The sequence below is a fragment of the Pygocentrus nattereri genome, chromosome 21, assembly GCF_015220715.1.
Source record: "Pygocentrus nattereri isolate fPygNat1 chromosome 21, fPygNat1.pri, whole genome shotgun sequence".
NCBI lineage: Eukaryota > Metazoa > Chordata > Actinopteri > Characiformes > Serrasalmidae > Pygocentrus > Pygocentrus nattereri.
The window spans coordinates 24,094,854-24,119,650 of record NC_051231.1 but is presented as its reverse complement, the minus strand read 5'-3'; the positions used below and the strand labels follow the sequence as shown (position 1 = coordinate 24,119,650).

Below are 24,797 nucleotides of genomic sequence, written 5' to 3'. Positions count from 1 at the left end.
GTATAAATGGTCTATAATGCTGAGATCCAAACTCTAGATGAGTGCCAGCCCTCAGGAGCAAATTAAGAGCATCAAACCACTGTAGTATTCAACTTTATTCTTTTTGACAATACTTAGAACACAGTATGCCTAAAAAAAGTTTGTGAGCAATGTTAAGTGTATCTTTATACCTTTTAGTTTCAAGGCCCCTTGAGTACCTGTTAGCCACCTGAATTCCAGTCCATGAATAGGTTCTATCACTATATCTACAAAATACTCACCTTCACTGTATTACAACTGTATTACAAACACGTTTCTTGTACTCATTGACCATTATATGAGCATTAGGATCTACAATATATGTCCAAAAGATTGTAGACACCTGCTCAAGCAAAATATCTTCTGAAATCAAGGGATCAAGGATATTAATAAGGAGTTTATTCACTTTACTCTGCTGGGAAGACATTTATAATAACAAATTCAGATTTATCATAAATGCATTATAATATATAATAGATTTATAATAATGCATGATTCAGTAATGGATCATTGATGTAGGGATAGAGAATGGCTAACACAAGCTATGCGTCAACAGCTGAGCTGTACAGTCTCTAAATCAGCATGGCAGGTATTGTAGTAAAGTGCCTGTTACTACTACTCATTACATTACATTACATTTACATTTAGCAGACGCTTTTATCCAAAGCGACTTACAAATAATGTGGTACATAGAACAAACATAGTCAGGCCTTAAAGGAGGCCAAGGGGTAATAGCGGGGTAGAGAAGGGAAGGAGGGCAAGAAGGAGATGAGGTTGGTAGTGGTTACTCACACTATAATAGCCCATATAAATACATACAATGCCTATAAATGAACAGCAGTTAAAATATATCTAAAACACTTTTTGCTAGGGGCAAAAAGGTGTGAATTAACGTCACGAGTATCATGAGAATACTATCAATATAATATATATTGTCTGGGTAACAGGAACTTTAGCAGGAACCCAGCACTGGGTTCAACTCTGAATGGGTGAATTCTAGGCTGCATCATTAAACACACACGTGTTTAGCTGTAAACACTGCTGAAGAGTACAGGCCAAGTTAGTTGTGTGGTTCTAATGTTATGTGGGAAAACATGTTTTGTTTCCTGTACTAGTTCTGCTCTCTGCAGAACATTGTTCAAACCCTCAGTTACAGTAATGTTACAGTAATTCACGTAGACCACAATGTGTAATAATCAAAACAGTTTTTTTTTTCACTGGTCCTAAGTCCTCAGTACCTTCAGATTTCTGTATAGGCTCGGCTACACTTAAATTAAGACTGGTTGATTTAAATACTGACATAAAGACGTCATGAGACGTCAGGATGAAGCAGGCGACCCTGGAAGTGGCCACTCTGGCCACCCTTTGGCTACGCCCTTGCAGAAATCTTTTATTAGCAACTAATATATTCAAATCATGGATACACTGTTTTGGCTCAGAAATTACCTATATGACAGTGAATGCGTTAAAGTCAGTGCGTTAACTCATTGTAAAAAGGACTGGGGTGTGTTTTTTGTTGTTCTCTGAGTGTCCTTGGGACTTTTATCGTGAAGTGTAGATTTCCTCCATTCCTCTCCCTAACCGAAACATTAGGAAACCTGCTGGAGAGCATCGGGGCCCTCTGTGGCTCTGACCGGGAAGCTTAATGGCTGAAATTTGACTGTTTACGATTATGCAGAGAGCTCGAATTAAGGTTCTGTCAGTATCCTCATTTCAGCTTCTCGTTTTCAGGCCGTTTGCTGCTGTGTCGTGTCTGTCATTATAGTCCTGTTTGGACGCAGCACCCTGGTCTATCATGCTAGGCTTGCCGGCTAAAGTAAAGTTAACTGCCTCTTGCTGGCTAGGCTAACCCAGGTTAGCTAACCTACCCTCCCGGGCTCTTGCCAGTTCTAGGCACTTTGTCACATTTATTCTCGTGTTTAAATCGTTTGGCGTATTTATGCAGCTTTTGAGTTCGGGTGTTTCTCTAATTTATAACCGGGTGCATGTTGGAGTTCGGTAGCTAGCCGCTAAATATGACTGTAGCATGAAATGAGTGGTAGATCAGTCATTTTGGTTGGTTACACGGTTGTATCGTCTTTAGAACCTCAAAAAGAGCTTTCAGTTTCACTACACTTTACCCTAGTAAGCCCTGGTCTGCATCAGATCAGATGACTGAGGTGAGAGTTTTGGTTTCTGTTCTTTCCATAGCTATCCTGTCCAGGTCTGAGAAGATGGGAGCTAACCCGAAGCTATTCTTGAGGCGGTTATTCCGACTGGCTGCTCTTCTGGTACTGTTGGATTATGCAGCAGAAGCTTCTGAATTCAACCCTTATAAAGTCCTTGGAGTATCTACACACTCCAGTCAAGCTGAAATCAAGAAGGCTTACAAGCAGCTTGCCAGGGAGTGGTAAGTAATGATGCTAGGTTGGTGCAAAATATTTAATTCTGATCCTGTTGATGAGCAAAGGTACCGAATATGTAGAACATGTAGCCCAGGAGTATTTTCCCATTAGCACGCTAAATGCATTATGCTTTATTGTAGGCATCCAGACAAGAATAAAGATCCAGGTGCAGAAGATATGTTTATCAAGATTACTAAATCATATGAGGTAAGTTGCCATACAGCCATATTATCCGAAGATCCTTGGCATAATATTTGGTGAAATAAATATTTTAGGACACCACAGAGGCCCTTCTGAAAACAGTGACCTTGTCCTTGAGTTTAAGGAAGACACTGTATGAATAGTACTATTAAGTTAAAAATGTACAAATATTAAACAAAGCTGATAAATCTAAAGGATTAGAATGTCCATTCTGTTTCTCTGATGCTTGTATATACATTTGCCCTTCCTTGTTTTTTGCAGATTCTGTCAAATGAGGAGCGGAGAGCAAACTATGACCGGTTTGGTCAGACAGACGAGAACCAGCACCACGGTCAGGCACCACAGGGCTTCCGGCATTTCCATGACAGTTTTTACTTCGACCAGTCCTTCTTTCATTTCACACAGTCGACACGAGATTTCACAGACAGCAAGCACCTTCTTCGCTATGAGCATTACATGAACGAGGTGGTGCCGGATAGCTTCAAGAGGCCCTACCTAATAAAGATAACGTCAGAGTGGTGTTTCACCTGCATCCATATTGAGCCAATATGGAAAGAAACGGTTCAGGAGCTGGAGGCTGTAGGTATGTGCTTTAAAACATATTTAATGTAAATATCTGACGAGCAACATCAGCACAGTGCTTTAAAAAAAATTGTTGTGGTTTGCTGGTCAGTTGGGGCACAACATACTGTTGTGATGCCAATATCTGTTGTTTTTTCTGCATAATCCGGCAATGCATATACGCAAACACAAGATATAGAAACTAGGACTTCATTTACTTGTATTAGCATTACAAAGAAATATAGCATTTATTCAAGTGGAATTACAGATGCAGTGAATTTGATATTTGGTTAAAAAAACACTTTAAATAGATGTGTTGTTGGTTTGGTTTAGTAAAACACAGTATTTGATGGTGTGTATAGATACATACATACCTACATACATAGATCACCTTATGAATCCCATAGTTAAATTCTTCTGTTGCAGCAGTACAGAGCACAGTAAAGAGCAAAACGAGCAAAATGAACAAACGAGCATTGCTGTATTGCAGTACACTATTTACAGATGCCTAAATAGAAAGTAAAGATAAATAATAAAATAAAATATACTAAAACAATGAAAATACTATGCAGTTGACAAAGCAGTGAGGCATGTCCCCTCCATTGAATGGACTAGTTGTGCAATATGATATTCATGGATGCATAAAAAAGTGACAGTGCAATGTGCAATATTTGTGTAAGATAAGCAAAGTGGCAGTGCTATAGGAAATATGTATAAATCTATAATCAAAGTGGTAGTGCATAGTAAAGTCATAAGTACTGCAATACTTGGATAAATAAAGGCTCTGTATACGTGTGGCTAATGCATCTGATAAAGTCAGAGAGTTAACTCTTTATCTAGGTAAGTTCGGACTCACTTTTTATTTATCCAAGTATTGTGCAGTATTTATGACTTTACTATGTACTGCCACTTTGATTATACATTTATGCATATTTATATATTTATGCATATTTATATATTTATATTCATATGAATGGAGAGATGTAATGATATGAGTGTACTGATAATGGAATGATGTCAATATTTTTATTCATTTTACTATATTAGAGACCCTCTATCTATAATTGTAAAAAAAATAGCCAAATCCAGGTAGATGTATTTACAATTTGTGTGTTTTTTTTAAATGTTTGTTTTGGCATTTGCAGATATATACATGACAATATTCAATATCTGCATCAGCCCACAGTTCTCATACTGCTGCATCCTTACATTTTAGATCAGTAGCCCTGCGTTGCCTTGCTCTTCTTTTATGAAGTATGAAAAGTGTCATATATATGTGGGTATACATTTGAAATGGTCAAATCTCAACATCTTTCTGGTGCTAAGCTTACTTTAAAGTGGATATCTACTAAATTGATTCTGATATCGTCGTCCATCTCATATTTTGCCATGTTATTCAGCCCAACACATGCTATTGAGTCTTCTAGACATACTCCCTTTCCCACTGCTAGAATAGTCTCATAAGCCAGTAAGATGTCTTGTGTTGTCAAGAGTCTTTATTGCTCCCCGACATCTGACTGTCATGCAAAGTAACCAACCACAAACTATTATTTTTATGCGCTGTGAAGGGGCAGGTAACTTTTATCAAAAGGGCTAAAATAAAAACGTGTCCATGAGGAACATGGTATGCCTCTGAAAACACACAAGGATTTCTCCTTTAATAGCGGTTAAATTTATCAAAGAAAACTGGATAACTGCTTGCAAAAGCTTGTTTCCCATCAGACAAGAAGAAACTGGTGCATGAAAGTGTGTTCACATGGTCATGTATGTAACCAATCACTATGCATCTCACAAAATACTGATGGCCAGCTTCACGCATAGTAGATGTGACGTATACATGTGATTAGTGTATCTGATTCTAAGTCAGAGAGTTAGCTCTTTATCTAGATGAATTCTAACTCATTTTTATTTATCCAAGTATTGCAGTATTTATGACTTTTTCCTCAGTTAACAGCCCTGTTGATTAGTATAATTTAAAGAATAGTTTAAAAAAAAAAAAAAAAAAACCAAACAACTGAAGATGCTCTTTTATTTAACATTGTTTTTGTCTTGGTTTTAGGTGTTGGTATTGGTGTAGTGGACATTGGATATGAAAAGCGGCTGGCAAACCATCTTGGCGCCCACCGCACCCCCTCTATTCTGGGGCTCATTAATGGGAAAGTGACCTTCTTCCATTATGCTATATCCAGGGAGCACCTGAGGCAGTTTGTAGAAAGCCTTCTGCCGCAGAGACTAGTGGAGAAGGTAAGATCTTTATCCAAAGTTCACTGTATGTCCAAAAGTATATGAACAGCTGCTTATCCTATATTTCCTGATTTCTGTTTGCCCTCTTTGCTGCCCTAACAGCCTCTTTTCATCTTGGAAGGCTTTACACTTGATGTTGAAACGTTGCTGTGACAATTAAACTGCATTCAGCCACAAGAGCTTTAGTGAGGTCAGATACTGATGTAGGATCACAAATGCCACTTCAGCTTATTCAAACGGTATTGGATGGTACTCCGTCACTTTAGAAGGTGATGGATCCCAATGCTGGAGAGTAGTGAAAAAATTGCTCTTATTGTGGCAGTTTGTTTTTGCATGTAAGTGTGGAACAACGCTTCAGTGCTCAATTCAAACCTTTCGTCATAATAACCATATTAATGCCCTTTATTTTTACAATTTAAAAAATATTGTTCTCCCTCGCCAGGTGACAGATTATAACTACTTGCAGTTTTTGAACGGTTGGCGTGAAGAGAACAAACCAAGTGTGCTGCTATTTGACACAGTGCCTACAGTGCCTTTACTGTATAAGGTAAGAGATTATTTTTGTGCTGAAAAATGCACTGACTCAAATATTAATATTATATTATATTATAACTTATTATTATAAGTTCGGATATGCACCGGTGACCAATCTCTGGGTATCAAATTGTCCTGGTTTGCTCCTCTGCTTGTAGCTCACATCGTTTGCTTATCGGGATTTTGTGAGGTTCGGGTACGTAGACCAGGGCCTGACTGAGACTACAAGCATCCTGCAACAGTTCAACATCAACACATATGCTCCTACCATGCTCCTGTTTAAGGAGAACACAGAGAAACCTGCAGATGTCATACAGGTAATACCTACTGCCCAGTGTCAACTAACTCATTTTATGAAGGATTGAATTTGGGAAATGCTTTCTGGTCTTATGTCCCCTTACTGCAATTTAGTAAAATAAGCTGAAGTTTCACTAGAGTTTTTGGACACTGAGGAGCTCTGTTTTTAAAAGCTCCCATTGCGCTCTCACGTTCTGATGAGGTGATAAATTTTGTCTTCTGAGTGGAGCTTGTAAACAGTCAAAACTGCCACAGTAGGGCTGAAAAAGTAGCAGACAGAAGTTTTTCTCCATAAAAAAAGGTGAAGACTTGCAACTCGCCCAATATGCTCAGTGCTTAATCTGATGAATACATGAAGATTTGCCATCAAGTCGTGTATGTGCGTGTTTGAAGTAAAAGCCACAAAAGGCTTCCTTCAGAACCTGGTTTTATTTAACAAGCAGTTCGGCAGACTGATAATGGGCTGATTAATGCAGTGGCATTCTAAGTGAAGCTTTTGGATTGAATTATTTATTAAATGATTAACTATACTGGATGTTTTTTACAGTCTTTGTCTAAGTTGATACTGACATACAGTGGAAAATCTAACATTCCCACCAGCAGAAATTGTAATATAGTGCAGCATGTTCATGGTTATATGATACAAAGCATTTGCAAACAAAGATTGAAACTGCCTGTTTCCTTTGACATTAAGCTCTGGCTGCTTCTGCCTGTATCCTAGCAACTACCTCTTCTCGTGTGTATCAGCAACGCAGCACAAAGTGAAGTAGGGATTTTTCTACACATTTACTGGATAGCATTGATCAAGCACTTATAGCGACAGTTTGAACCAAATCGAATTCTAGTGGTAGAATTATGTATTGATAATAAAAATGTCACAGTGTGTTTATTCCTCAAGCAGAAATTCTCAGTGTATATACCGGGATGTCCAATCATATGCACAAAAGTCTGGTGTGGCTGCAGATTCTGACTCCAATAAAGCAGCAGCATAGATAAACAATTGTTTGAAAACAGACCAAACGATTGAACAAGCAGAATCTGTTGTGCTTTTTCTTGTTTGGAATGAAAACCCCCATGCTGATTTAGTTAATAATTATTCATTCAAATTTTATATTAAACTGTATCTTCTATAGAATTTAATGTAGATTAAACTAGAGACTAGACATCAGAAAGATGTTTCATGCAATATGTGAAGTATTTCAGGAACAAAAAGTAATTAAATATTGTACTGTAATTATCAATTTACAGTATTGTTTTGCCAAATTTTCTGCCTCAAGGGTTTGATCAGTACTTTAGAGATATGTTGCAGTTTTTTAAAATCTGAAGTTTCATGAAACCAGCATATTACAATAATTGTATACATTATTATAAACAATATGATAATTATTAACTTGTTGGAAATAAAGAACTGCGATGTAGTATGTAAATGTTAAAGTTTCAAAATGGCCTTCTGGTGTGACGTGGCATGGAATAGACATGTACTTAGAGCTCTCTGCAGAGCGGAGTTTTCTCTCTAAAAGATTTGATGCACTTTGAGATTTATTTGTTTATCTATCGGTCTCTTGACTGCCGTGGTTAGTAGCGCCATCACTGTGCTGTTGTGTTGTTTGTCACCATGCCTCCCAAGCTGCATAAAATGCCAGGACCATCACAATCTCTTATCCGGCCTATCGCACAGGCTACATCTACGTCCACAAGTGACACCACTTGTCCGGCAGAAGTAAGCTCTGCTCCGGCGGTGTCGCTGGACATTTCAGCGCTGAGGGCCGAGATTATTCGAGGTGGTCTCCAAGATACGCACAGTAATGGATGAACATTATTCCAACATTAAGACAGAACTTCTTGGCATGAAGTCAGAGCTGCTTCGTGATTTTGCAACATTAAGGTCGGACTTTGTCGGTCTGAAATCCACTGTTTCGGACATTGAGCGTTTCTCTCTACATGCACGTATGACGTGGTACCACTACAAGCTAAAGTTGAGTCTCTGTCTAAAGAAATTAGCAGGCTGGATGCTTAATGTGGTGATTTGGAGTCTAGATCTCGTTGTCAAAACATCCGCATTGTAGGAATTCTGGAAGGAGAGTCATTCACCCTCACCACCTCCAGTATTTTTGAGCTCCTGAAAGAGGCATTCATGTTGGATAACCCCTTGCTGGTGGACCGCGCTCATCGCATGCTGGTGCCCAAATGGAAGTCTGGTGATCAACCGTGGCCCATCACAGCGAGGCTGCACTATTATGAGAACTGTGTAGAGTGAGACGTCAACAGCAGATTACGGTCTCAAACATGAAATTTTCGGTCTTTCCTGATTTCACTGCTAAGGTGGCAAGAGCTCGAGCTGCTTTCAGTGAGGTCCATACACAGCTGCATGGCATGGAGGGGATTGGATACAGCACGCTGTACCCGGCACAGCTTAGAATAACTCACGGTGGTAAGCACCATGACTTCACCTGTCCTGAGGAGGCTGGTCAGTTTGAGGCTACTTTGACCAAGTGACTCGCTACTTGGTTTATTGCCATAAACAAGAATGACACAACTTCATTTTCTCTCTTATGGGAATCTCTTAAAGCTTATTTGCCTGGGCAAATCATCTCATATACAGCACATTTAAACAGATCGCATAAACTCAAGCTACAAGATTTAATGACAAAAATTGCAGATTTAGGTAGACTTAATTCGGTTAACCCAACGCCTGCATTGCTGAAACACCGACTGGAGCTACAGGCTGAAGCTAATCTTATTACCACAACTGAGCAACAGTTGTTGTGTACACGCAGTAACTACTATGAGCATAGAGATAAACCATCTAGACTTTTGGCCCATCAGTTAAAAAGAAAGACTGCATCGTGTTTTAATCCCTCAAATTAAGGACTCTGCGGGTATATTATGTTCTGAATCGCTGTCTGTTAATGCTGCTTTTAAATCTTTTTATTCGAGACTCTACCAATCTGAATCAAAATCAGACAACATTGAGATGTCTCAATTTTTTGAAGAATTAGTGTTTCCCTCTGTAAATCCCACTAACACAAAGGAACTTGATGCATCACTACATTTAGAAGAAATTGCTGCTTCAATTAATGCCATGCAAACCAACAAGGCACCTGATCCAGACAGATTCCCAGTTGAATTTTTAAAAAAATTTCAAGATGAACTGGCCCCACTTCTCTTAGCAGTTTATAATGAATCCCTGCTATCTGGGACCTTGCTCCCAACTCTCACGGAGGTGTCTATTTCCCTTCTCTTAAAGAAGGATAAAGACTCCACTTCCTGCGCCTCATGCTGACCTATATCTCTTCTAAATGTAGATGTGAAAATCCTGGCAAAAGCATTGGCTCTGCGGCCTGAAAATATTCTCCCAGATATAATTTCACAAGATCAAAATGGTTTTGTTAAAGGACATCATAATTTATTTATTTATTTATTTATTTATTTATTTTACTCTTTTTAAATGCAATTTTTACGAAACATTCCTCCTCTGCTCTGGAACTGGATGCAGTGAAAGCCTTTGTTTGAGTCGAATGGAACTACCTTTTTTCAACTTTGGCAAATTTGGGTTTTCGAACAAATTTATCTCTTGGTTATATCCCCACCACCCCCTTGCTAGTGTCCAGCTAGACAAAGATGCCTGTTGTCCCCTTTATTGTTCACTATTGCTATAGAACCTTTGTTATTGCCTTGAAATCCCTTCCATCTTTCCAGGGGATCTCTTTCTTTCACTTTTGAAGAGGTTTGGCTCGTTTTCAGGTTATAAAGTGAATGTTTCCTAGTGAATTCACTTGCATTATCACTCAATCAGTTTGCTGTTGCCTTTCAATTCACTTCGACTGGGTTCAGATATTTAGGGATTCATGTATCTCGGACTTTGCCCTCTCTTTTCCATTCTAATTTTTCTTCTTTAATTAATAAATTTAAACAGCATTTACAGAGATGGAAATCTTTTCCTCTCTCATTGATCGCTAGAATAAATGTTATAAAAATGAATGTTATGGCCAAATTTCTTTATTCAAACTATTTCTTTATTTTTGCCAAAAAAGTTCTTTAAGAATCTGGATCAGCTTATTATCTCCTTTATGTGGGATGGGAAGGTTGCTAGAGTGAGAAAATCACTATTACAGAGATTTAAATTTGGTGGGGGCGCTGGCCCTTCCTAATTTCTTGTTCTATTACTGGTCAGCGCATGTTCAAAAGGCCCTTTGTTGGCTTCAATCTCCGGAATTGCTGTAGTGTAGATTAGAGACTTGTTCTTGTTCCTCTCCGCTTGCACTTCTCACTTCTTCCTTACCACTCAACCTGGCAAATTCTACATACAATCCATTAGCTCTTTATACCTTGCGTATCTGGTCTCAATTTAGACGGCATTTTAAGTTCATGTCATCCTATAGATGCCTATATTGGAAAAACATCTATTTCCCCCTGCTTTGACTGACACAGCTTTTTATATATGGCATGAGAGAGGTATCAGATCTTTTCGTGATTTTTATAAAGATGTTACTTTTTACAGTTTTGCTCAATTAGCTGCAGATTTTAATTTACCCCCAGCTCATTTGTTTAGATATTTACAACTCAGACACTGTCTCTCTTCCCTTTTTCCAAATTATATGTCTTCCCATCACACAATCATGGGATGATCTTTTGACTTGGAACCCCTTTCAGAAATCTATTATATCTAAGATTTACTCACGTATCATGGCTTCAGATCAACACTCTCTTACTACAATTAAAAGTGCTTGGGAACATGAGCTAGGTACTGCTTTCACAGAACAATGGCTGGACAACAGCATAAACAAAGTACGTTCAAGTTTGTTTTCAAGGTATTACATAGAATCCATCTATCTAAGTCCCAACTATCCAGATTCTATCCGAATGTTGTCAGTGATCAATCTGATAAATGTGATGCTACTCCATGTAACTTAAGTCACATATTCTTTTTTTGTCCTTCTTTACATAAATTTTGGTCTGATATTTTAAGATTATATTTTAAGATTATGGCAAAGATTTTAGGAACCAACATTAATAAGAACCCTCTCGTTGCAATATTTGTTTTTTCCACTGATTTACCTTTGCTCAACAGAGCTCAGTCGGATATTTTAGCATTTACGTCTCTATTGGCAAGACACCGCATATTGCTACTATGGAAGTCTTCAAAACCTCCTTCCATTTCAGTGTGGCTCTGGGATATCATACATTTTCTAAATATGGAAAAGATAAGGTCCAACTTGAAAGGCAATATTTTATTTGAAATTGAATCCTTTTTTTAATATTTTAATTCACTTCAGGTTGTGCCACCTGACTGAGTGGATTGATGTATTTATTTATTTTATTTTATTTATTGTTTTTTTAAAATTTATTTATTATTTTCTTTTAAATCTAATTGTAATATATATTTTTCTGTCATCATGATTATGCAATTTCTAGTTATAACTTGTTTTTGTGTGTGTGTGTGTGTGTGTGTGTGTTTTTGTGAGCTATAATAATAAAAAAAAATTGAGGATGTTTTTGAATATGTGGAACTACTGGATATGTATGTTTTGCTTTTATTCCTCAATAAAACGAGAGACAAGTTTCAAAATGTATACGTTAAAGTTATAAAAAAAACATATGAGTGTCTTCACTTGGACTGCTGAACGAGGCCATTGAGAACAGACATTATGTACATGTTCAATCTAGATCTTTTCACATATTAAAGGCACAGTAACAAAACCAGTCTGTTTTTAATTCTAAGGGATAAAGAGAGGTTGAAAAATGAGCATGCATAAATGAATATTGATGTTTTTTGTGGTGCATAAACCTATCCAAATGACCATAAGTGGGCCACAGGGAAAAAAAATAAAATAATAAATAAGCCAACCCTTTGAATTGATGATGTGATTCCAACATTTTGAAAACTGCGTGTGTGTGTGTGTGTGTGTGTGTGTGAGGGAGCATATCCCTTTATTCTTAAGGGCTTTCAAGTAGCTTATTTTCTTCTGTCCCTCAGTTCAGAGGAATGAAGAAGCAGATCATCGATGAGTTTGTCTCCAACAATCGTTTCCTGCTAGTGCCTCGGCTGGTGAATCAGAAGGTCTTTGATGAGTTGTGTCCAGTGAAACAGTTCCACCGGCGCCGAAAGTAAGAAACCCTACTCATCTCTCTCTTTCCATATTGGGTTTTAATGGTTTTAGACAAACAAATCCACAGTTTGCAATGCTCAAGAACTTTAACCTCTGCTATACCTCTGTTTCTGCAGTATTATTCTAGCTTAGTTGATGCATGTAGTTTCCTGAAGACTTTTTTAAGAATAGGTCTTACAGAGAACTACCAAATCCCACTTAGAACTACCACTTTTTTAAAATGTGTTTTCAAAAGTGTCTTCTGAATGGAGGTCTCATGCCTCTGAATTTACAGATATGTGTCTTTTCATCTTCTCAGATACTGTGTTTTGCTCATCACGGGGGAGGATGAGGCTTTTGTCTCAGTGAATGATGCTTTCTTTGACTTTGCCTCTTCCAATACAAAAGAGGTGCTGAGATTTGCTTATGTCTATCAGCGGCAGCAGCAGCCTCTCTGTGATACCCTTCTCAAAAATGAGGACATGAGCCCTCCTCAGGTCAGAGCCAAAAAGTCAAACGCAGATTTAACCCTGATGTGGGGGATGGGGGATCAATTGAATTCTAATATCTACTGTTCTACTGTCTCCCTCTTTCTGTTTTTCTTTGTATGCATCCCTCTGTAGGTGATCATTCTGGAGAGACGGAGTGCTGCGGGTAAGGTGCTGTATCGGACGGTGACAGGTGGCTGGAATGGAAGTGATGAGGATAAGCACCGCCTTCATGAGCAGCTGGAGCTCTTGCAGAGAGATCCCTCATTCCTCACCTACGATGCCATGCTGCCTGAACTCAACAATGAGTTCGCCTCTGTGAGTGTCCACATACCTGAGTCAGTCAGACATGGGTATAGATAAGATAAGATAAGATAAGATAAGATGCCTTTATTGTCATTGCACGATGTACAATGAAATTGAGCAGCGATGCAACGGCACTTTCTACATACAAAACAATTAAACATAAGGCTAAAATATATAAAGTGCAGGTTACGGGCAAAAAAAGGTATCAAAAATCTTAAATATATAGAGAAAGGACCATAAAACTACATTGTAAACAGACAATAGACAAGTTGGGTACAGTTAGTTACTGCACATTCCTGTATAGCTTATAGGATCATGATATTGCACATCTGAAGATGTTTTAAGTCTGTTTGTCCAGGATGGGATAGACCTAAAGCGTTTACCAGAGGGCAGCAGGTCGAACAGATGATGTCCCGGGTGAAATGTGTCCTTCAGGATGTTGGCTGCCCTGCTGAGGCAGCAGGAGCCTAACAGGTCCTCCAGGCAGGGCAGTGGGCAGCCAATGATCTTCTGGGCCGTGTTTATGACCCCCTGCAGTGCTCTCTTCTCTGCCACTGAGCAGCTGCTGTACCACATTGAGATGCAGTATGTCAGCACACTCTCAATGGTGGAGCGGTAGTAGGACACTAGCAGCTTCTCCTGAAGGTTGTTTTTCCTGAGAATTCTCAGAGTAGAGTCTCAAGTAGAGTCTCTGCTGCACCTTGTTGACCACTGCCATGGTGTTGGTGGTCCAGGAAAGATCCTCAGAAATGTGTGTGCCCAGGAATCTGAAGGAAGGGACTTTCAACACAGTCCCCATTGATGTACAGTGGTGTGGGGACTGCTCCTTTCTGCCGGAAGTCTATAATGAGTTCTTTTGTTTTTGAGGAGATCAGGGTGAGCTTATTTCCTGAACACCACTTAACCAGTCCCTGGACTTCATCCCTGTAGGGGGTCTCGTCTCCTCCAGAGATAAGTCCAACCACTGTCGTGTCAACCGCAAACCTTACTATGGTTTTGGAGGAGTAGGTGGGGACACAGTCATAGGTGTACAGAGCATAGAGAAGCAGGATAAGCACGCACCCCTGTGGTGCTCTGGTGCTGAGTTTGAGGGTGGAGGAATGATGGAGACCCAATCTTACAGACTGGGTGCGGTCAGAAAGATATTGATCCAGAGGCAGGTGGGTTGTGAAAGTCCCATGTCTGTGAGTTTGGTCACCAGTCTGTGGGGGACAACTGTGTTAAAAGCTGTGCTGAAGTCTATGAAGAGTATCCTCACATAGCTCCCCTGGTGCTCCAGGTGTGTGAGTGCTGTGTGAAGAGCAGTGGTGATGGCATCTTCTGTGGATCTGTTGCTTTGTAGGCAAACTGGTGTGGATCAAAGGTGGGTGGGAGGATGGCTCTGATGTGATGCAGAACCAGTCTCTCAAAACACTTCATTATGACTGGAGTGAGTGCAACCGGACAGTAGTCATTGAGGTTGCTGATGGTAGTCTTTTTTGGCAGTGGAATGATGGTGGCAGACTTCAAACAAGGTGGAATGATGGATTTGGACAGGGACAGGTTGAAGATTTTTGTGAAGACCACAGAGCTGATACCTTCAGCACCTTTCCTGTCACACCATCAGGACCAGCAGCTTTTCTGGGGTTCACTGCCCTGATCACACATCTCACCTCATGCTCCTGCACAGTGAGGATGTGGTTGTGGGAGACTGGTGGAGGTCTTGTGTATGTCTCCGCTGCTTTGGCCTAACAGCGAGGAACAGTTAAATTCCTCTTCCAGTGAGGCTTCACCTTTAACTCTAGTGCCGCTTCTGGTCTTGTGATTGGTGAGGTGCTGAATGCCCCTCCACACCTGTCATGGGTCGTTGTTGTTGAAGTGATCCTCAGTTTTTCTCTTATAAGTGGTCTTAGCCTCCTTGATGCCTCTCTTTAGGTTGGTTCTAGCCGCACTGTAGAGGGCTCCAGACCTGAAGGCGGCATTCCGCTCATTGAGGAGAATTCGGACCTCCTTTGTCATCCAGGCCTTTTGGTTTGGCTAAACCCTGATGTTTTTGTCCACTGTAACATTATCCACACAGTGTTTGATCTAGCAGGGCACAGCTGATGTATACTCCTCCAGGTCCTGATCTTCAAAGACCTCCCAGTTGGTCCTTTCGAAGCAGTCCTGCAGCTGTGAGGAAGCTCCTTCAGGCCATGTTTTGATAGTCTGTGTGATGGGTTGAGATTTTCTTTTGAGAGGTGTATATGCAGGAGTTAAAAATATAGTTTTAGTTTCAGAAGTAGGCAGTGCTTACATTGATTATCCTCTCATCAAATTATGAAACACTAATGCTGCCATAGAAACGGGGAGTAATGTCACCATGGAAACGGATATAACCCACTCATTCAACCATAGATCACTGTTGTCTGCTTTACATGGACTTTTTTTTCAGTTTTTAGCTAACTTTGAAAATAGAAGTGGACCAAAAAATTGAAAGGTGAAAACTATGCTTCAGATTTTCAGACTTGCAGAGTTCACCAATGCAAGTACAGTACTGGTATAATTGTATCAGAATCTTTGTGCTTTCTGATTTGTCCTTTTGATTTCTAATCACTAATTTTCCCATTTTCCTCTATTATAGATGTTTCTAATTCAGTGGGCAAATGTCGCTTATGATTATCTCTCTCAAATGTACTTCGACCTTCTCCACTCAAACTGGTACGTGTCAGAGGAACCACTGTGTTTCACCTATAGCTGCTTATGTTCTCAAACATTAACTGACATTCAATTTAAATAGTAAATTGTTGACCCAAATGTATCTTCATGATACTGTGTACTGTACCAAATTTTGTAGTTGTATGATATATTATGAAATCTGAAACATCATTAGGTTGAATACAGTTGGGCTGAGGCAGTCCTCATTGGGGATTTAAATTTTGTTAAAGTTCTTTTGATCGACAAATGATCATTACTAGTTGGTGATTAGTCAATGTAATTTCACAGACACAAACCTGAAAACAAACACAGCACTGATAGTATGACAGTACTGTCAACTGTTATGACAGTAGTTGTTGATATGACAATAAGCTAATGTAGTCTTCTTGCTTACATTTACCTCATGTTGTATACCGGCCATCCATAGCCGGTAGTCCAAGACAACACAATTGGCCTCACTCTCACTGGGTGGGTAGGATGGCCCCCCCTTCTTCCCATCACTCAATGCAAAGCTGGTCAGAGCAGCTGTGTGTTAGCTGACGTAACAAATCTGGCGGTTAGCGCTTTCCTCCGAGCGCGTTCAGCTGTCCAGTGATGTTGCGTGGGCAGCAGTTCGAAAAGATGCACTGGTTGGCTTCACAGGTCTGGGAGGAAGCCTGTGCTAGCCTTCACCCTCCTAGCGTTGGTACTATTGTATGATTGGTGGAGTCCTAACTAGTGGGTGGAATTGGAAACAACTAATTGAGGAGAAAATTGGGTAAAAAAAAAAAGTGTGTTTTTTTAATTGGATAGGTTTTTGTGACATCACAGAAACAATGAATTCAGCTGTTTTTTAATTTCCAGATATTGAGTGTATACTCTGTGAAGTAAATGGTATGTTTTAAAACACTGTTTACATGTTACTGCAAACTTATCAATGAGCAATTTACCACTGGGGCTAAATATCCTAGTTACAGTAGGTTGTAAACTACATTTAGGATGCTTTAATCTCTGCCATATCCCTTTAACAATGGCTTTGGAGTCGACAGGAGTCAAAAGTCAGAGTTGACAGAGTTGAAAATCCAGTGTTATGCATTAGTACAAGTTGTGCTCGTGTGTTTTCATATGTACAATTAAGAAACGGACCTCAAGTTGAATAAAAAACCCACATATTCAAGCATCAGCTGTTTATCGGAAATTAAAGTAACTTCTAACAGAAGTCATCCGGTCTTCAGTTAAATAAAACACAGTAAATCTTGTATTCATACTTTTTCTCATCTGTTTCAAAAACCTTCTGAAACACCTCAAAACTCAGAAAGTCTCTGTCTCCTCCAGGCGAGAGATGATGCCCATTGTGTCTCTGATCTTCTCAGCTCTCTTCATTCTGTTTGGAACAGTCATCATTCAGGCTTTCAGGTAGGACTTGGTAACTGTTAGGGATTTCATTAAAGGTGTGGTTCATTGAGTTTGGCTTTGTACTTGTTTTGGTGTTAGTTTAGCGTTGATTCCACTCTAACTGTTGGACCTAACGAACTCATTTCCAGTGACTCTGGTGAGGAAAAGCCACCCAAGCAGAAAGCCAAAGAATCACCAAAGACAGCTGAGAGCTCCCCAAATGCTGAAAACACATCAAGGTATGATAGATTTGTCAGTATGTCCCTTACAATGAAAATAAAGACAGAAACAGTTCTATTGGCACAGTTTCCTCCTACCACAAATGGCATTCATGTTAGTTTTTTCTCTAGCCGTCCTCCGAAGAAGAACTTTGTAGAGGTGACAGAGCTGACTGATGTGACTTATACCAGCAACCTGGTGAGGTTAAGGCCAGGACACATCAACGTGGTGCTGGTGCTCACTGAAGCTTCCAAACAAGTTCTGCTGAAGAAGTTTGCCAAAGAAGTGTACTCGTTCTCAGGGTGAGGAGATGCAATTTTCTTTGTTGATTTGTGTGTGTGCTTTTGTTGTTCTTGTCTTTTTACTTTATTGCATTAGGCTTGGCCCACAGTTGTTGCCATCAACAGCAAAAGTTTGTTGTAATTTTATATGAATTATTTCTCCCATCTAGCTTATTTAAAGGTTGAAAGTAAATCACTTTTTGGACAGGGTAATATCATTTATGCCAGGGTTTCTCTATGATTTTAGTCCTGTCCTTTTTTTTTTTTACAGACTACTTGCTGCTCTAAAACGAACTATAGAAATAACCTTGTTATATTAATCTGTGTGGTAAACATGCTAGCATGTTCTGCAATAAATGAGTTTTTGCAGTTTTTATTAAGTATGAAGGCACTCAAAGAAGTATTTGCTTGTGTGTTCTGTGGCTCAAATAATGCTGATATGTGCTGTCTTACCTGAAGTGTATAACTTGGAACCTTAAAACAAGTCAAATGACCAAAAAAAAAGATTTGATTATTGCAATGTTGACTGTAAATTCCCAGACTATTTGCAGTGCTAATGTTAGTGTGTTCACTTAAGACAGCAAGATATGGTTCAGGTAAACAACATAAAAGCTAAATGTTTTGACACATTTTGTACTCTTTGCATGTAACAATGTATATTTTATTACTGTCTAAATTTGATGAAAAGATTCTTGTTTTTTTCAGGGAAAAAAACATTGCTTTTGTAATGTTTTTGACCATATTTAACCCTCAGAATAAAAGAAAAGAGTCAAAACTCAGACCTGATTATAGGGAATGCAAACAGAATGTAAATGTACGTTATTATATCATTATCAAATTATTTACGGAACTTATGTTTAAATAACTAAAACAGAAGTAATTAGCTAATAGTCGTCAGTGACTGCAGGAAGCATTGAGGGCGATATGACTTTTGTTGTGTCTGCACCATGAACAAAGATTGTCCTTGTGGCACAGACATAAATTTGAATGAGGGCAGCGCTGTGACTGTGGAATATGTGATGAAATTGTAGAAGGTGTAATGATTCAATTAGTCAATTCATCAGATCGTAGTTGATAAATTAATTGATCGCAGTTGGTTAGTAGCAGCATTTATTATAACTCTGCACCTTTAACAAGGTTTTTTCAAGGGTTCCCTAGTAATGGTTATGTAAGGAGCCATGACAACTAACAGGATCCATTTGAATGCATACATATTCTTTGCATGGTTAATTTGTTCATTTCCGTGATGAAGAACGTGCTGTATATGTTTTTGAATGGAAAAAAGGTTTTATATATCACCAAAATGGTCTTTACTATTACAACCCCAATTCCAATGAAGTTGGGATGTTGTGTAAAACAGAAATAAAAACAGAATACGATGATTTGCAAATCCTTTTCAATCTATATTCAATTGAAAATACTACAAAGACAAGATATTTAATGTTCAAACGGATAAACTTTATTGTTTTTTGCAAATATACACTCTTTTTGAATTTGATGCCTGCAACACGTTCCAAAGAAGTTGCGACAGGGGCATTTTTACCACTGTGTTACATCACCTTTCCTTTTAACAACACTCAATAAGCTTTTGGGAACTGAGGACGTTGGTTGAGGATGTTGGTTTTTAATGCAATGCCGCCTGAGGGATCGAAGGACACGGGCATTCAATGTTGGTTTTCTGCCGTGCCGCTTAGTTGCAGAGATTTCTCCAGATTCTCTGAATCTTTTGATGATATTATCGACTGTAGATGATGAAATCCCTAAATTCCTAGCAATTGCATGTTGAGAAACGTTGTTCTTAAACTGTTGGACTATTTGCTCACGCAGTTGTTCACAAAGTGGTGAACCTCACCCCATCCTTGCTTGTGAACAACTGAGCGTTTCAGGGATGCTCCCTTTATACCCAATCATGACACTCACCTGTGGAATGTTCCAAACAGTTTTTTGAGCATTCCTCAACTTTCCCAGTCTTTTGTTGCCCCTGTCCCAACTTCTTTGGAACGTGTTGCAGGCATCAAATTCAAAATGAGTGAATATTTGCAAAAAACAATAAAGTTAATCCATTTGAACATTAAATATCTTGTCTTTGTAGTGTATTCAACTAAATATAGGTTGAAAAGGATTTGCAAATCATATTCTGTTTTTATTTATGTTTTACACAATGTCCCAACTTCATTGGAATTGGGGTTGTATTACAAAACAAATAACATTTTTGTTAATATATACAGGTGCATCTCAATAATTTAGAATACCATCGACAAGTTAATTTATGTCAGTAATTCAATTCAAAAAGTGAAACTCATATATTATATAGATTCATTACACACACAGTGATCTATTTCAAGTTTAATGTTGATGATTATGGCCTACAGCCAATGAAAACCCAAAAGTCAGTATCTCAGAAAATTAGAATATTGTGAAAAAGTTCACTATTGTAGACTCATGGTATCACACCTGTGATCAGCTAATCAACACAAAACACATGCAAAGGTTTCCTAAGTCTTTAAATGGTCCCTCAGTCTGGTTCAGAGGCTACACTATCATGGGGAAGACTGCTGACTTGACAGTTGTCCAGAAGGCAGTCATTGTAACCCTCCACAAGGAGGGTAAGCCACAAAAGTTCATTGCTAAAGAAAAAGTGTGGTAGAAAAAAGTGCACAAACAACAGGGATAACCGAAGCCTTGAAAGGATTGTCAAGAAAAGGTGATTCAAGAATTTGGGGGAAGTTCACAAGGAGTGGACTGCTGCTGGAGTCAATGCTTCAAGAGCCACCACACACAGATGTCTCCAGGACATGGGCTACAACTGTCACATTCCTTGTGTCAAGCCACTCATGACCCAGAAACAACATCAGAAGCGTCTTACCTGGGCAAAGAAAAAAAACGATTGTTGTTCAGTGGTCCAAAGACCTGTTTTCAGATTAAAGTAAATTTTGCATTTCTCAGAGTCTGGAGGAAGAGTAGAGAGGCACACAATCCAAGATGCTTGAGGTCTAGTGTGAAGTTTCCACAATCAGTGATGGTTTGGGGAGCCATGTCATCTGCTGGTCCACTGTGTTATATCAAGTCCAATGTCAGCACAGCCGTCTACCAGGACATTTTAGAGCACTTCATGCTTCCCTCTGCTGACAATCTTTATGGGATGCGAATTTCATTTTCTGAGAGCCAGTTTCAGTAGCCGAGGATCAGAACGCCAAGGCCCCTGCCTTTGGCCGCCATCCGATCCACATTGCACCAGACCCACCATAAGGTGTCATGTAGGCACGCAAACCTCTCCACCACGGTAAGGTGGTGATCCAAGGAGAGGTCGCTCTTAAATTGGTCTTGTATAATATTTAAATTTTCTGAGATACTGACGTTTTGGTTTTCATTGGCTGTAGGCCATAATCATCATCATTATAAGTAAATAAACACTTGAAATAGATCACTCTGTGTGTAATAAATCTATAATATATGAGACTCACTTTTTGAATTGAATTACTTAAATAAATTAACTTATTAATGATATTCTAATTTATTGATATGTAATATCACCTGTAGAATCTGATTGATTAGAGTGTAAACTTCGTGGTTAAAATCCCACCAGATATTCATTGCTACAGACCAAGTACACTTAAAGCCACCGTTATTCATCTGTGAAATCTGATGGCACTCTATTCATAAAACATTTCTTCTTCTCCCAGATCTCACACTCTTCACTACTCTTTCTTGAATGTGGACAAGCACATCCAGTGGATGGACACTCTTTTAGAGTTGGCGCCCGATGCTAGACCTTTGGACGATGAAGAAGTAGAAGGCACGTCCTCCTGTAAACAAGACTATACCGGCTACGTGCTGGCACTTAACGGCCATAAGAAATACTTCTGCCTCTTCAGGCCTGTGTTCACAGGCGAAGAGCCGGACTGCAGCAGGTCGTCTGACGAGGACGGTGGAGCTGCTCGGGTGAGGTCCAGGAGCAGCTCCCGACAACGGGCATCCACTCTGCAGATCCATCACAAACTGGACCGACTCAGCCTGTGGATGGAGAGGCTGATGGAGGGCACCCTTCCCAGGCACTATGTTCCAGCCTGGCCTGATCTGCACTCAATCACTCCTCAGAAATGAATGAGCTGGAAGTGGCTCATACAAGCAAGGCCCTGTTTACTTCTGCCTACAAAAACAGGTGGTCCAGACTGCCCTGCAGGGGGCGTCTCATGATAACACATAGCAGGAGTTGTTGATGTTAATTATTGGTACACCTGTTTGTGTAAAGCGTGTGAGGCTTTATTAGGAAACTGTGACTCTGGATTGTGCACTGAATCCAAATTACTATAGTTTTTTTTTCTTCTTCTTCTTCAAAGGAGTGGCCTGTGTGCTTTTTGCTGCTAGTGAAGGGCTGCACCAACCATGTAATTTCCACATGACTTTAGACCTCATTCTAACTGCTGCTTTATGTTGTAGGAGCTAGTTTCTTAAAGCTGGTTTGTGCCCAGTGGGAAAGAGGAGAAAGTCATCAGAATGGAGAATTTAGGAGTCATTTTTAAAATTTCTGGCCCTATACTTAAATAATTATATAGAGTATTTCTGTACTGTCTGACGACTCACTAAGTTGGAGCTCTTCCAGGATTGTGTCCACCATGTCCATTCTAGATTGCTGCTCCATTTCTGGAATCCTTCCTAAATCTAAATAGATCAGGTTTGTTCATGATCTGGGTAATTACAGCAATTTTTTTCCTTTCAGCTGTTTTAAAACTCACTCATAAACTTAATTAAAGGTGCAACATGCAGGCAAGTGAATTTTTTAAATTTAGCTGAAAATAGTAAAAACTTTGTCACTGTTGAAGCTGGTTGGTCATCTTTTGCTTTGAATATCCATGTTTAAGAAAATTGACCAGTATGTAGCATTTGTTAAGAATTTATCTGTAGCTGGTCTTTATTGGGGGTAAAAGCTATTTTCTAAACAGCAAGAAAACCTGCTCTGGATAGGTTATAAACATTTGTTGTATGCAAACGTTTTGGTGCCCCTAGATGGATTACATCTTGAAAATATCATGTCCAGAGAACACACTTCCACACATTAAATACACAATTACTGTTTATTTGCTGTCTTTCATGTATTGGGGGAGAAAGATAGAACATAAAATGTGGCCTCTGCAGAAGTTATGGCACATTATATCTATTTTATGTTTTATATTTTTCCAGTATATTAAAATTCTAATGAACAGAAATCATGTACTAAAATTTGTAGAAAAATATCAGATGTGTTATTTGCCGTTAGAAAATCAACACACATAATTTGACCCAGGGTGTTTAAACTTTTGCATATGGTTTTATGTTTTTGAATGAACAAACTAAACCCTAAAACAGAAATCCTGCAGAATCCACCTTGAATCTGTAGTTTATGATTGTGCTATTGTTTATTAGAGGTGGGCGAGATGGTGGCGATAACGGTAGTTTAAATATCGTCATAGTGCCCACTCCTAGTATGTTTTTACATGCATGCAAAACAATCTCATGGTTTCCGTATACTTAGTTTGGACGACTTACTTGACTTAGTTGCTTGCATGTCTCTCCTCTCCTTAAATCCCACCAATTGTAACTTCTATGCTCTTCACTTCTTTTTTTTTTTTTGTGTTGCACTTTGACCGCATTTTCTGTTGTCCATGCTCGAGATGCCTACGTTCAAAAATACTGTAGTTCGATTATTATTTGAATGTAGGTTTGTATTGCAACTAAATTATTAATTCTCTCAACAGTGTATGAAAATCGGTTTAGGATATTGACCATGGGAGATTAATTATACATCCACTTTATTTAAAAGAAGAGATTTTATTTATAAGATGTTACGTTGTTTGTTCCGTGTCTCCCACATAATGCTTAACTTTAAATAAAGTTGACACAAATTACAGTTCCCTGTAGTTTTATTATACCAAGGTTTCCCAACCAGGGGTGTGTGGTGGAGTTGCAGGGAGTTTATGAGACTGTGATGAAAATGTCCAATGTAAATTTTATTTAATTTGAAAAACATTTTTGTTCATGAAAAAAATAACACTTCTTGTGACATAATAAGTGCAATAAGTGACAGATAATAAACTGATTGTATCATGTTTGAATGTAATCATGTGACCGTTTAATGTAGAATACAATTAATAGCTCGCTAGCTAAGTTGTAAAACGTAATCCCATTAAACAGGATCTGTTTGAAACATAATTCTTGGGGGAAAAAATACATTTGGAAACTAAACACAGACTTGGCTGTAAAACTATATCGTACTACTACTTACAACCTCGGGGTGCTTCAAACTAATTTAGCTTGAAGGGATTCTGATAAGACAAAGAAATTGTATTAAAGGGCCTATATCTTACATTTTGTTTCCCCCTGACTTCCACTTATGGTTTTACTTACCAAAATCAGTCATCATCCATTTTTACATGACCATTTTCCAACCACTCTTTATCTCTTAGAATTAAACAGGCTGTTTTTGTTATTACGCCCTCAAGACTGATATTGCAAATGGCCTCTTCTGTTCTGATAGTCTACCCTGTATTGTGTTCGATTCAAAAAGCAGTCCAGGCTGAAACACTCCTTATAAATTCAGTGTCAACTGCTAAAGGCAGATATATGCAAGTGTGCTGTTTTTGTGACATAATGACACAAAACTCGTGTTTTTAAAAAGAGAGCAAAATTCAGTTTTCCATTATATAAACCCTTTAATTTGTATTTATTCTACTTTTTTGAGAAATAAATGCTAACTGCTCAAATAAACAGCTGTTTAGCTCTCATTTTCTCAGATGCCTTAAACGTCTCTATAGCACAGTATATAAACACTAACACGGTGCTAATATATAAACACTGATACACTGTATTAACCCAGGTTAAAGCATCTCAGGCCGTTTTACATCAAATTTTCTGATGAAATAGGAAATGACTTTTTACTCCATTTAATTTAATACACAACAGAATGTCTCTTAAATAAGATTGAAAATGTACATATGAGATGATATATACAAATTGTAAAATACAGTAAAATGTTAGTGAAAAGCAAGTGTTAAAGGGGAATTCCACCAATTTTTTAAAAAATCTGAATATTTCAGTCCTTTAATAAGAGTAAATACAGTCAGTTAGGGTGGTCTCACATGAAGCGGT

At 38.7% G+C, this 24,797-nt stretch overlaps 1 protein-coding gene across 4 annotated transcripts; it reads left to right on the top strand.

Moving 5' to 3' along the window:
* The first annotated feature begins 1,544 nt into the window (after positions 1-1,544).
* On the top strand, positions 1,545-24,416 carry dnajc16l (DnaJ (Hsp40) homolog, subfamily C, member 16 like). Of its 4 annotated transcripts, none has more exons than XM_017712581.2 (15): positions 1,545-1,716; positions 2,209-2,407; positions 2,543-2,609; positions 2,865-3,186; positions 5,224-5,408; positions 5,851-5,955; positions 6,101-6,259; positions 12,217-12,347; positions 12,648-12,825; positions 12,952-13,134; positions 15,725-15,801; positions 17,113-17,193; positions 17,322-17,411; positions 17,511-17,693; positions 21,356-24,416. In XM_017712581.2, exons 2-15 carry the CDS (start codon positions 2,232-2,234, stop codon positions 21,774-21,776), a joined length of 2,358 nt encoding a protein of 785 aa, XP_017568070.1. In that variant the 5' UTR covers positions 1,545-1,716; positions 2,209-2,231; the 3' UTR covers positions 21,777-24,416. The 4 variants fall into 4 exon arrangements, with proteins under 4 accessions (XP_017568070.1, XP_017568062.1, XP_017568089.1 ...); XM_017712573.2 differs by having other exon boundaries at positions 1,546-1,711; XM_017712600.2 differs by having other exon boundaries at positions 1,548-1,711; positions 17,523-17,693.
* The last annotated feature ends 381 nt before the right edge of the window (positions 24,417-24,797 follow it).